The 12,084-nt window shown below is 58.4% G+C and overlaps 2 protein-coding genes across 4 annotated transcripts; both read right to left on the minus strand.

Annotated features, from left to right (window-relative positions):
* Positions 1 to 50: 50 nt before the first annotated feature.
* Positions 51 to 5,460, minus strand: FPGS (folylpolyglutamate synthase). 3 transcript variants are annotated; one of them, XM_083876065.1, is made up of 15 exons: positions 5,373 to 5,460; positions 3,434 to 3,562; positions 3,274 to 3,327; positions 3,093 to 3,157; positions 2,901 to 3,015; positions 2,730 to 2,807; positions 2,386 to 2,447; positions 2,181 to 2,283; positions 2,007 to 2,084; positions 1,790 to 1,937; positions 1,612 to 1,710; positions 1,286 to 1,436; positions 1,107 to 1,182; positions 739 to 805; positions 51 to 666 (listed from the first exon to the last, which is right to left on the minus strand). In XM_083876065.1, the coding sequence occupies exons 1-15, from the start codon at positions 5,397 to 5,399 to the stop codon at positions 239 to 241; spliced, it is 1,680 nt and encodes a 559-aa protein (XP_083732191.1). In that variant the 5' UTR covers positions 5,400 to 5,460; the 3' UTR covers positions 51 to 238. The 3 variants fall into 3 exon arrangements, with proteins under 3 accessions (XP_083732191.1, XP_083732189.1, XP_083732190.1); XM_083876063.1 differs by lacking the exon at positions 5,373 to 5,460 and adding an exon at positions 4,532 to 4,588; XM_083876064.1 differs by lacking the exon at positions 5,373 to 5,460 and adding an exon at positions 3,671 to 3,761.
* An 887-nt stretch (positions 5,461 to 6,347) lies between these two features.
* On the minus strand, positions 6,348 to 11,795 carry CDK9 (cyclin dependent kinase 9). Its single transcript, XM_083875956.1, has 7 exons — positions 11,464 to 11,795; positions 10,807 to 10,888; positions 10,291 to 10,381; positions 8,383 to 8,549; positions 8,034 to 8,205; positions 7,803 to 7,951; positions 6,348 to 6,982 (listed from the first exon to the last, which is right to left on the minus strand). Exons 1-7 carry the CDS (start codon positions 11,682 to 11,684, stop codon positions 6,617 to 6,619), a joined length of 1,248 nt encoding a protein of 415 aa, XP_083732082.1. The 5' UTR covers positions 11,685 to 11,795; the 3' UTR covers positions 6,348 to 6,616.
* Positions 11,796 to 12,084: the final 289 nt, after the last annotated feature.

The raw sequence follows: 12,084 nt of genomic DNA on the forward strand, positions 1-12,084 counted from the left end.
CCCCCAAACCCGGGGGGTCCCCCCAGTCAGTCTCACTAGGGAGGGGATGGAGACCAGGAGCATCCCTCCATGGACAGTGGACATGCCCGGAAAGGGCACAGGCAAAAGGCACTGGGGTGAAAACAGCCAAGCCAGGGTGGGGCGGGGAGGTCCCACATCCCCCTCCAGATGCCTCCGAGCATCACTGGGGGCAAAACTGTTGCTTCAAGTAAACAGAGGTGCAAAGCCCTGTCTCTCGTCACTGGGACAGCTCAGGAACGAGCAGCCGGAGGGCCCCGCCCACCAGGTGCAGGCTGCCGGTGACCAGGACACGGACAGCGGCCGCCTCCCGCAGCAGCACGGCCCCGCTGCTGGCCGCGGGGTGGGGGTGAGCCCCCGAGGCTGCCGGGGCTGCCAGGTGGGGGTCCCGGCCCTGTGCCACCCACCGCAGCGCCTGGGCCAGGCACGGGAACACGAGGGCTGGGGAATTGAGGGGTCGTGGGGCTGGGGGCACCAGGAGCAGGGAGCCTCGGGCAGGGGCCGGCTGCAGCAGCCCCCCCACCCGGAGGGGAGATGGGAGCCAGGGGTCCTGCCCCACTTTCTCCTCCAGGAGCCTTGTCCACGTCCGCTGGTTCTCCAGGCAGCGAGTCAGGGCATTCTCCAGCGTCACATTGAAGTTTTGTTGGTCTGGGAGGGATGGGGACAGCAGTGAGGGATTGCAGGGAGAGCTGGGGGAGACCCTGTCTCCCCAATACTCACCTGCATTGTTGGCCACTGACACCTCCGTGAAGTTGGGACAGAAGACAGCGTAGTCAAAGTGACAGGGCTGTGGATACAGGAGGAATCAGCACCATGGGAACCCTCAGGACCTGCCCATGGGATTCCCAGTGGGGTTACAGGGGATGGGGCAGGGGATGATCCAAGTCCCTTCCCTGCCCCCAGGACTGTGAGACCCCTACAGGGGGTAGTTGAGGTGGGATACATCTCAGGATAGCAGGATGGGCAGACAGACAGACAGACAGACTGCCAGCTCCACCTTGCGGCTCTCTGCACCCACAGCAAAGCAGGACCACCAGAGATCCCAGGCATCCGGACACAGTGACCCCCCTGTGCCCCCCAAACCTCACCACCAGCAGCTTGAGCAGCGCCGCCGTGTCCCGGTCGCCTGTGGCATTGAAGAGCAGCACACGCACCTCAGAACCACTGCAGGGAGAAAGGGCAAGGTGGCCCATGCCCCCAGGGGACCTCCAGCACCAGCACCACCACACCCCTGCAATGTGTGCCCCCCTTTGCATCTTGTCCTTACTCTTGGGGCTTCTCCTGGTTGAGGGCGGCCTGGCGGAACCAGCGGACACAGGCCTGGATGCTGCTGGTGGTGTGAGCCCCATCCAGGTACCACGTCACAGGGCCGTGGGAGAGCACCTGAGTCCGGCCCAGCCACTCTGTGTCCCGCAGGCCTGGGGGAACACGGGGCATAGCTGGGATCCTCGTACCATCCCTGACAACCCCCATGGGAATTCAGTGCAGGGCAGACTGTGCCCTCCAGCACACATGGCACTGGCTGCGGTCCAGCATGGCCCCGCTAAGCCCTGTGATGTGATGAGGGGGGGTCCTGGCATGGCCATACTGCACCTTGGATCATGGCATCGGTCAGTTGGAAGGCAGGCGCCAGTGGCACTGGCCTCCCCAGCAGCTCGGTGCTTGGCGGTACCTCCTTCAGCTCCCCTAGACCTAGGCAGGACAGGCATCCCACTGAGACCTCGGGGGCCCTGGTGGAGTCTGGCCTCCTGTCCCTGTCCCCCTGCCTTACCGTGGCAGCCACGGCGCTGCAGCCACGTCTGTGCCAGCTGTAAGGCCAGGGCGGCATTGGAGCGCTGGTGGGCACCTGCCAGCCCCAGCTCCAGTGGCCGGGAGCCCTCCTCGAACTCGTCCAGCTCTGGGCAGAGGTAGAGGGGACACTGCGGGGAGAGGAGGCTGAGCACCCCGCCATGGGATACCCCCCATCCACACCCCCACCAGCAACTCACCTTCCTCTCCTGGGCTCGCTCCCTCAGCACCTCCAGTGGCCGCTCCGGCTGCGCCACAGTGAATGCCGGCACACCGGGCTGAGAATTGTGGGGTTAGTGACATGGAGGTGCTCAGGGACATGCAGGAACACACCCCAAAAACACAAGAGGAGAGGGAAGGCCAGGTCTCCCTACCTTAAAAATGCCCCCTTTCTGCCAGGCAATCTTCTCCATGGTGTCCCCCAGGATGCTGGTGTGGTCGATGCCCAGGGAGGAGACCCCACACACCACTGGTGCCCTGGGGATGCAGCACGGCAGTGTCCCTGCTGCCCCTCCCTCCACTGTGGGGACATCAGGCCCTGGCAGGCCTAGGGACAGGTTCAGCCCTGCCAGCTCCTACCTGATGATGTTGGTGCAGTCATAGGTGCCGCCAATGCCAACTTCCACCACTGCCAGGTCCACCTGAGGACACGGGACACAGGAGCCATCAGAGCCAGCAGCAGCATATGTGCATATGTCCCCATGGATTCAGGGATGTGGGTGGAGACAGGTCCCTGCCACCAGCCCTTCCAAACCCACACCTGAGAGCACCCCCTATTTGTGGGAGGATCATCCACCTGGCACGGCATCCCCTGTTTACAGCCATGACAGCCTGATCCACACAAATTCTGGCCCAAGTCCCCGCTCCTGAGGTCCCCACCAACCTGACCTTTCTGTCACAAGCTGGAGGCCACCACCACTGACCTTCTCCTGCAGGAAGACGTGGAAGGCCATGATAGTGAGGAAGCGGAAATACGCTGGCATGCTGGCGTGTGCTGGGTCCTGCCAGGCAGAGCAGGACGAGGGTGAGAACATGACCCTGGCAGCAGGACACCCAAAGGAGGGAGCACCCCTAAAAACCCTGCTGGGACCCACCTTGGTCTCCTCCAGGCGGTTGTAGACCAGCCAGAAGTACTTGTTGAAGAGGTCCTTGCTGATGGGCTGCCCATTGATGCGGATCCGCTCGCGCACCTGCACAAGGTGAGGGGAGCTGGGGGTACAGAGCAGGGGGAAGAGTTAAGCACAGCTCCACTGGCCCTTCAGAACCCTCCTGACCCCCCTGCCCACCTGTAAAAGCCCGTCTTCAGCCCATAGCCGCGGAGGATGCATTCAGTGAAGGCGCACGCTGAGCCCTGAGGAGACAGCTGTGTTAAAGCCCCTGTTCCAGAGCAGGGCCAAACGGAGCCACAGACACCAGCGGGCCCCCCTCAGCCCCCCAGTCCATCACAGCACCGCCCACCCGCCTCACCTTGCCCTTCGTCCCCGTGACGTGGATGATGTTCAGTCGATCCAGGTCCTCGACCTGTAAGAGTTCAACCACCCTGTGAGACCCCCATGGCAGCCAGTGCTAAGCGTGGTGGCACTGCTACCAGGACAACAAGGAACAGGGACAGGGATCAGCTCTTCACCTTCAGTCCGCTCCTCTCCAAAAAGCCCTGCATGGCTTCCAGCTGGGCCTGGGGGTCACCGCGCTCCCGCTTCACCTGCTCCAGATAGCTGGCATTGGTCTGCAGGGTGTTGAGCATCCGGACTGCATCCTGGAAAGACGCCCAGGGTAGTCGGGACAGTGCCCATCACGGCAGCCTTGTGGCTGTGCCACAGCCCCAGGGGCCAGTCTACCCAGAGCCCACTGCACCCTGACCCACCCCTTCGGGTTCAGTCCCCTCGGCGGTGCCATTGGTCACCCACGCCGGCAGCATCTCTGCCATGGTGCCGCGGGGACCTGCCAGCAGCGCCAGATCCTGTCACGGGGACAGGCTACTTATGGGCAGGGGTTACCCGCCCCTCCCCAGGTGCCCCTTGACCCCGCGGTGGGGCACGGGACGGCCCAGCGCCGGCACCCAGCGCTGCCCAGCGGGACAAGGTCGCCGCCGGCGGGAGGGGCAGCGCTCCAGCGAGCACCCGTCCTGCGGTGCCTAATGAGCGGCACTAATGAAGCAGCGACGCTGCACCCTGAGACGAGAGGTCACCATTGTCACCGAGCCCACCCAAACCCATACCAAGGGGGCGTGAGCCTGGCGCTGCACTCCCGAGTGCTGCAGGGGGGACCTGGCATAGCACCAACCCATGTCCCCAGTGTTGGCACAGTCCACGCCGGCATCTGGACCCTGTCCCACCAGACAGTGGCACCGGCACCGACAGCGCTTCCAGCTCTGCAGAGCGGGACCGCTCCCGCCTGCCCGAGGGGCGCTCCACGCCGGGGACCGCCATCACCCCCACGGCACCTGGCGCAGCCGCGTGCGGCCGGGACGCGCCGTGGCTACAGGAGCGGCTGCCGCTGCAGGCCGGGCTCACCCGCTGCTGCCACGAGGTACGGCGGCGCTTTGCGGGGTGCCCCGAGCAGAAAGCGGGGACACGTGGCGCGAGGCGGCGGGCACGGCCCGGGGTTGCGGAAGGCGGCAGAGGCGGGAGGGAGGGAAAAGGTGCGTCTGCCGCCCCGCGCGGCCCCGGAGCCCCATCGCCGTCGCGGCCCCGTGCCCCGCCCGGTGCGCGGCCCCGCGCGGTACCTGGTAGTCCATGGCGGGGGCGCGCGCGGGGCGCGTGCTGGAGCGGCGCCCCCCGGCCCGCAGCGCCGCGCGCAGCGCGCGCAGCCCCCGCGCCACCATCCCCGCCGCGCGCGCGCCGCCCCGCGCGAGCCCGCGCCAACCGCGCGCGCCGCCGAGGGGAAGGGGGCGGGGCCGCCCCGCCCGCCCCGAGATGCCGCCGCCGCCGCCATCTTGGCAACTGGCAGCGCGCGCCACGTCGCATAAGGAAGGGGACAGCGCCATCTTTGTTAGGGGCAGCGAGGCGGCCGCTCCCGTGCCCATCCGAACACCTCGGGAGGGGCACCGGGGTCCCGGTGTCGGGACGTAGCATCAGGCACAAGCCGTGTCGAGGTCGCTCAGTCTGTTAACACAGGGACATAGCCCTACAGCCCGCACCGCCCAGGCTGGGGCACAGGGACCCCCGCAGCCCCGCCCGGCAGAATCGCCCGCCGGGCGCCAGCGGAGCCCCCGCGCTGCCCGCAGCGGCCTCCTCTGCTCGTGGCAGCGGTGCTGATGTGTTAATGGAAGGCAGCGCTGATTGCGGTGAGCCCCCCAGCTCTCCAGGAACAGGACAGGGGCCTCAGGCTGCCCGAACCCGAACTGCCCTCGGGAAGGACCGGTGCTGTCGAGCAGGCTGCCACTGCTGTCTCCGTTTAGCCAACACAGCGACAGGAGGGTCACACCAGCTGTTTGGGACAGGACCATGTTTAACCACAACGGCACAAGTCAACTGGCTTATGGCTCATAACTATTTTTACAAAGAAACAAGGTCCCCCCTGCCAGACAGACACTGTTTCAGAGCCCCAAACCAAGACAGAGTTACCTTGTATATGTCTTCTTTCAAGCTCATTTTTTATACTGAGAACGGCCCCACACACCACCACTTCCTCATGAGACTTTACACTACCAATGTCATGGCTTTTGTCAGTAATTAACTGATAGGTTATCAAGTGCCATGTGCTATCACCAGCTGCACAATCTGAATCCTGGGATCCTGGCATCCATGGGGCTTAGGGAGAAAATGGCTGGCTACAGTGGACAGCCACGGGAAAATGTACAGAGAGCAGCTGTGGAGGACCACTTGCTCTCCATGAATTGATCCTGACAAATCTTGGCATAAGGTGTGCACAGGTGACCCCAGTGTGTCAGGCCAGTCACTTTACCCAAAGGAGGCAGTGGTATTGTTTGAGCCTCTCATGCAAAGAGCTCCAGGAGACAGTGTCCCCTTGCTCCCAGCATAATGTGACCAGCCCTGCCACACTATCCTGAAATCCCTGCAGACACCAGGAGGGCAGGTGTCATCTCAGGCACAGGGCAGTGCTTGCCTGCAGCAAGTTGAACCTGCCTGCTGGTGGTGTATCCAATATGAGCCCCAGTCATGGTTTGCAATGAAGAAAAAGCATGGATGCCATGTGCTGTCACAGAGACCAGCAATTCCCACTGTAAATCCTGCCTACATGGAGCATCCAAGATCTGCCACCCACCTCCCTGGTTTGCCCAGTAAGTCCTTTTTTAGGCTAGATCCCAGTCTCCAGGCAGAGCTAGTCATGCTGTCTAGGGTGCCTCTGCATTCCCCAAGACACATCTGATGACTCAGAAGCACCTGCCTTGTCCTACATCAACGCTTCAGTGCTCAGAGGATACTCCATGCAGGAGCTATGGCAGACTAAGAGAGCTGAGACATCTACAAGCAGGGCCCAGTTTGGTCCAGGGCAGCTACTCCCAGTCCTGCCAGTCCCCACATCATTTGCCAAGAGCCCCAGCATGGATGGAGACGCTTTTTCCATCACCAGATCCATAACAATTCATCTGCAAGTTTAATGTGACCAAGACAGACTTCTGGGGGGCAAAAACAGGTTCTGAGACAGGAAACTGCAGGGAAACAATGTCGAGCTCACAGGTATCACCTCCCCAAGTCACACAGCTCTGCGGTGACTGAGGAGATGGCCAAGCTCTGTTAACACCATCAGTCAATTCATCTTGAAAAAAGTCCTTTCCTAGACAAAAAGACCTCGCCAGGACATCTCCACTTAATGTGGGGAAGCCCAGCCAGGACCCTGCCGGATGTCAAAACACTCTGTCAAATTCAGTCTGGTTGGTGGCAGCTGGGTTCCTGCCTTGGTTCGCCGGCTGCTGGGGCATGTGCCCACCCCTCCTGCGTGGTGGGGCCAGGTACTCAAACATGGACTGGTTGTGGGTGGACAGCATGTTCTTGAGGTCTGAGGGCATGGGGTCCGACCAGAAGAAGTCGTGGTTCAGGGCGTCGTCGCTGTCGATGCGCTGGGCGGGATCCAGCACCAGCAGCTTGTCGATGAGGTCGAGTGCATAGGGGTCTTTGACGTAGGCCTTGAGGCGATCCTTCACCTTCCTCTTCTGCCCCTTGGGGAGATCCAGCTTCTCGTACAGCTCGTATTTATCCACGTTTGGCCAAACCTGGCAAAGGGCAGGAAAAGGGGGTGGCGATAGTTATGGAAAGGACAAGCCATTTTTTGATTCAAATGCTCTCAGGCAAACCAAAACAACAATTCTATTTTATAAGCTCCAAGCTGGCAGACATTTCTCACACCTCAACAAAGAGGCACTAAAGGCTGCACTAATAGAAACATGTGGACAAGTCAGGACAGTCTTCCTGGTGTGGAAATGATTCTCAAGGATTTCTGGTTCCTCTATGAAAGAACTACTAGAGAGCATGCTTCAGACCAGCTACCACATCCAGAAAGATAAAGTGACAAAACTGATTGCTAAATAATCATTTGGATGTGGCACCTTTTATCCTTAGAAAGCAAAGCCTGCTGCAATCACCAGCACTTATCTCGATCTGGGAGAGACCACAGCAGGTAGAGAAAGCGCCTTGAGTGTATTTACATAATGACTGTGACAGCAGGATGAGGACTCTGCAGCTGCCAGCACAACATCCCGCAGATTCCAGGCTGAGGTCCCTCAGCTTGCTCCCCACAAGAGGGCAGGACGAGCTGCTGATAAAGGAGGAGCTGAGAAGGGGCTGGGTGCTCACACCAGAGCTAAGCTGATGCCACAAATCACAAGACAGAATTCAAGAGGCTTTTCAAGGTGACCAGTGCAAAACACCAAGGAATAAAACCCCTCACCCTTCTTCAAGCAGAAATTGAGGGTGTTTGTCTGAGAGACAACCCCAAAATACAGGCACGCAGGGCAGGGAAGAGGCCTGAGTGCCTGGTCCCAGACTCTGCCCACACTCCTGCTCTCCACAGCTCATCCTCACTCTCGCCCTCACCTCCGGCGTGATGGATCCACAGAGCTGGCTGATGAGGGTGAGCTGGTGCTGCTCCGTGTTCCCCTGCATGATGGGGCTGCGGGTCCACATCTCTGCCATGATGCAGCCAGCGCCCCAGAGATCAATGGGGGGGCCATAGTCACGCTCCCCTAAACGGAGATGCCGAGTTAGTCTCCCAGAGGGGCCAGAAGGGCCCAGAAGCTGGCAGAGCCCACCCAGGGCTCCTCCTACCTAGGAGCAGCTCTGGGGGCCGATACCATAGGGTCACCACGCGGTTGGTGTAGCGGTTTGGCTGGCTGTTCTTAGCCAGGCTGAAAGCTCGAGCCAGCCCAAAGTCCGCCAGCTTCAGGACTCCATCCCGCGTGATCAGGACGTTCGCTGCTTTCATGTCTCGGTGCAAGATCTGTACAAAGACAGACATTGAAGAGTTAAGTGAATAAAGTGCCGTCCTTGGATGCCTGGGGCCAGTATGATGCTCAGGCTGCAGAGGTGGGAAACAAGGATTTCCCTCTAGCCTATGTTAAGACACCTGCTCCTTGGAAAGCCACCCTCTGAGCACAGCAGGAGTCTGTCCCATTACCTTGTTCCTGTGGATGTAGTAAAGTCCATTCAGGAGCATCTGCATAACTTTCTTGATCTCTGACAGTGTGAACTTGACATGGGCGTTGCTGAGAAGGCCAGCCAGGTCATGCTCACAGAAGTCAAACACCAGGTAGATGCTGCCCTTGCACCGGTTGTACGGAGAGGCTGCAGGAGAGGCACAGAGGGGCTGTCACTGAGGGACCCTTCACTGGGTCACAGCTCCTCTTACCTCCCACCACCCCACAGCTCATACACCACCCCCTACACAGAATCCCAAGGCACACAAACACAGAGAACCAAACAGCCTGCAGGCCTCAAGGTCTTTTTTTAAAGAAGAACTGAGCAAAACTAGCAACACGAGAACAGATGAGGATTGGTGCAGCGAATGTCATCAGACAGGCAAGGAAAGGACATGGCAACCTTTGAAAGCTTCACTTGGTGCTGCTCTGGGCACATAACGGCTGTTTCCTTCCTGCAAGCTGTGGCTGCAAGCCAAGCACCAGTGATAGAGGAGGAACCCACAGACAGCCCCAGGAAAAATGCAGAAACACGGAAAATCTGTCCAATCTCACATTAAAAAGTGAGATTTCCTGCAACCTCAAACAGGATCTGTGAAAACGGACTGATCTCCATCAAAATGATATAAAACTCCAACTGCAATTTGAACTCAGTGACAGCACACTTTGGGTGAAGCAATCGATTTCAATCTTGTTCCTAGAGCACCCACACAAAACGTTACTAAAAAGAAAGGCTGATTTTCATCAGCTGTAATTGGTAAAACCTGCTGATGAGCATCTCCAAACGGAAAAGCTTAGCCCCTACAGAAGCACACTGCTCTCCTCCCCAGACAGAAAGGTGCCTGCTACACTGGGTTTGCAATTCCAGACAGACACAGACACAGCCCCAGCTTTCCACACACACCTTTCCAATGTAAAAAGATAAAAGCCTCACATTTGAGAACAGTAAATGAAACATTTCAAGGTAGATTTGGATGAAAACTGGAATGCAAACAAAACATAAGCAAAAAGGGAACAAATGACATGTCTACAAAAATATTTACTTTTGGTATGCCAGACACCCAATCGTCGCAGCTCTTTTAATCACACAGTGAATTAAAAATTAACTTGTCATTGCTGTTTTTACTGATACCTATTCAGACAGCAATCTACACACAATACACCAGATACTAGTCAGTTTTGTTTTTATTTCACTGACACGACTGCCTAGGGAAGGGTAGGCTGTAACATCAACTGTCACTTTCCAAAGTATTTTTCCAGTACAAATCCACATAAGAGAATGATACATAAACTCTAGCAAATGTTATATAGCAGTTTCACTGGAAACAGAGCCAGGCCAGGTGTGCTGAGCCTGCAAAGCAGTGGGGGCACATGGCATCAGGTGGGAGTGAGGAGGAGGAGGAAGAGCAGCTCAGAGCTGCCCACATGGAGTCCCAGCCCTCCCAGCATGAGCAGTTACATCACCCACAAAAAAAGATGCTGAGTGAGCCTCAGCTGGAGTTGTGTCATCAGCTCAGAGCTGCCAGAAACCATCACAAACCAACCAAGAGAGGCAGCTCCAGGCTGGGGAGCCTCTGCTCCAAAGTCTCTCTCCATTGCTGGGTCATTTAAAACCTCTCAGAAGGGAGTTTCCCAGCATAGGCAGCACTCACTGCTATGGCACAGGCCTATCCTGGCAGGACTACAACAGCTTTTTCCAGCCAAGCTTCAGCAACGTCCTGACTCATTTAGAAACTCTTCTCCAAGGTAAGTGACCTGTCACCCCATGTCACAGGCAGGAACAGAGGCCCCTGCCCAGCTAGACCACCCCACTCCTAGCACAAGACACCAGCCTGCTCAGCAGGGCTCAGAAAAGGCACCATTAACACAAGGGAGACACTGCAAAGTACCTTTGGTCCTGCAGATTTCTATGAGGTTCACCACATTCTCATGTTTGAGCAGCTGGAGGATTTTAATCTCTCGCAAGGCTGTGATGGGAAACTGGAAAAGAGAAAGAGAGAATGGAGATTGGAGGTGCAGGAGAGCAGGCCATCTCTGCCTAGAGAACAGGAGAGGTGTGACCATGCAGCTTGGCAGGTCCCACCCTCCTCTCCTCACCTTCTACATTCACACCAGGACATGGTACAGCCCAGCCTGAGCTGCAGAACAGCCTCTCTGGCTGCTACCTTTGCTGTTTAAGTGTTAACTCTCTCCCCAACCCCTGAGCATGTGCTTCTCACATCACCCAGTTCTTCCACAAACACAGCCAGTGTGGAGCCCTGTGCTGGGGGTTCCAGAAGAGAAGAAACACATGAAAAGTGTCACTTCCCAGCAGCCATTCCGTGCAGCCCAGTCCCCTCACTGCTGCCATGTGTCTTTGCAGCCCAGGTGACAACAGGCCCAATCCAGCCATGCCCCACACTTACCCCTTCCTTCTCATTTTCCATCAACACCTTTTTCAGTGCTACTTTCTTGCCTGTCTGGCGATGTTTGGCTTTGAAAACTTCCCTGTAAAAAAAAGAAACAGAAAAAAAAATCCATGAGCAGCACAAGGAGAAAGAAGCCAGGTGCTCCTGACAAGGAACAAACCTAAACAACACACACTAAAGCACCGTGCAGAGAACTCTGTGCTGAGCCAATATGGCCACATTCCCCCTGAGCCAAATGCCCTCAGGACTTACTGAACCAACAGAGAGCCCAGAACTCTTGCAACCTTAGAAGGATTTTCAGTAATGTAGCACACTTTGAGAAAAAAAAAAAAAAAAAAAAAAAAAAAAAAAAAAAAAAAGAAGCACATTTGGAGCCAAGTTACAGGTCCTCTCCAACTGTTTTCAAGGTTAACTCTGCTCTGCCAGAGCTGGGACAGAGCGGAATCTCAGGTTGGGGAAAAGAGGGCTCAGGAGCCAGACTGGTTCTCTGAAGCGAGAGGGGTGAGGAAGGACAGAGGGAAAGGACACGCGAGGAAGGGGCACCCGAGGCTGGCGCCGATGGGCCGCGGGTCTGGGCCGCGGCTGCAGGCCTGAGGCCGGGGAAGGCCGAGGCCGGGCCTGCTCAGGGCGGGCCGGGGCCGGCGCTGCACTCACCCGAAGGTTCCCTGCCCGATCTTGGCGAGCTTCTCGTACTTGGAGACCTCGTCGCAGAAGGGACACTCGACCATGTCGTACTGCTTGGCCATGGCGCCCGCGCCGTTGCCACAGCACCGCGTCCCGCCCGTTCCGCCGCGTGGCCCGGCCGCGCCGTCACGTGATCCGCCAGCCGCGGCGCGGGGCATTGTGGGCGTTGTAGTCCCTGCGGCCACCGCCATGTTGTACCTCCTCGTGGCCCGGGAGCACCGAGTTGTCCCCGGTGCCGGTGGCCCTAAAGCGCGTTGCCGTGTGCCCCGTGTGTGCTTAAACACGTCAGGAGTTAGAGAAAACTCCTGCTCCTGCAGCAGCGGCTGTGACGTAGGGAGGCCATGGCCAGGCGGGAGGACTCCAGGGTCTGGTTCAGGGCACCCTGAGTTCCTCCCCCGGCCATGAATGTGTTCGGGTGCAGGACAAGGAGCCCGATCTCAGGCTGTTCGGAGCTAATGCCCAAGGTGGAGAGCACCCCAGGACCGAGCTGTGGCAGAGGCGGCTGCCAGCATCCTGGTCATGGGAACCACCAGCTCCCTGGGAATGGGAAACACGGACACCGGACCCTGCTGGGTCCAGGCCACCTTGTCC

Source organism: Zosterops lateralis (genome assembly GCF_965231275.1).
Source record: "Zosterops lateralis genome assembly, chromosome: 20".
Lineage (NCBI taxonomy): Eukaryota > Metazoa > Chordata > Aves > Passeriformes > Zosteropidae > Zosterops > Zosterops lateralis.

Coding starts and splice junctions, on each gene's coding strand:
- FPGS (XM_083876064.1), bottom strand. CDS start 3,733: ATGGCAGAGATGCTGCCGGCGTGGGTGACCAATGGCACCGCCGAGGGG. Junction 2,808..2,900: donor ACCGCCTGGAGGAGACCAAG/GTGGGTCCCAGC, acceptor TCTGCCTGGCAG/GACCCAGCACACGCCAGCAT. Junction 1,183..1,285: donor AACCAGGAGAAGCCCCAAGA/GTAAGGACAAGA, acceptor TTCTCCCTGCAG/TGGTTCTGAGGTGCGTGTGC.
- CDK9 (XM_083875956.1), bottom strand. CDS start 11,684: ATGGCGGTGGCCGCAGGGACTACAACGCCCACAATGCCCCGCGCCGCG. Junction 8,206..8,382: donor ACTACATCCACAGGAACAAG/GTAATGGGACAG, acceptor GTCTTTGTACAG/ATCTTGCACCGAGACATGAA. Junction 6,983..7,802: donor GTGGATCCATCACGCCGGAG/GTGAGGGCGAGA, acceptor GCCCTTTGCCAG/GTTTGGCCAAACGTGGATAA.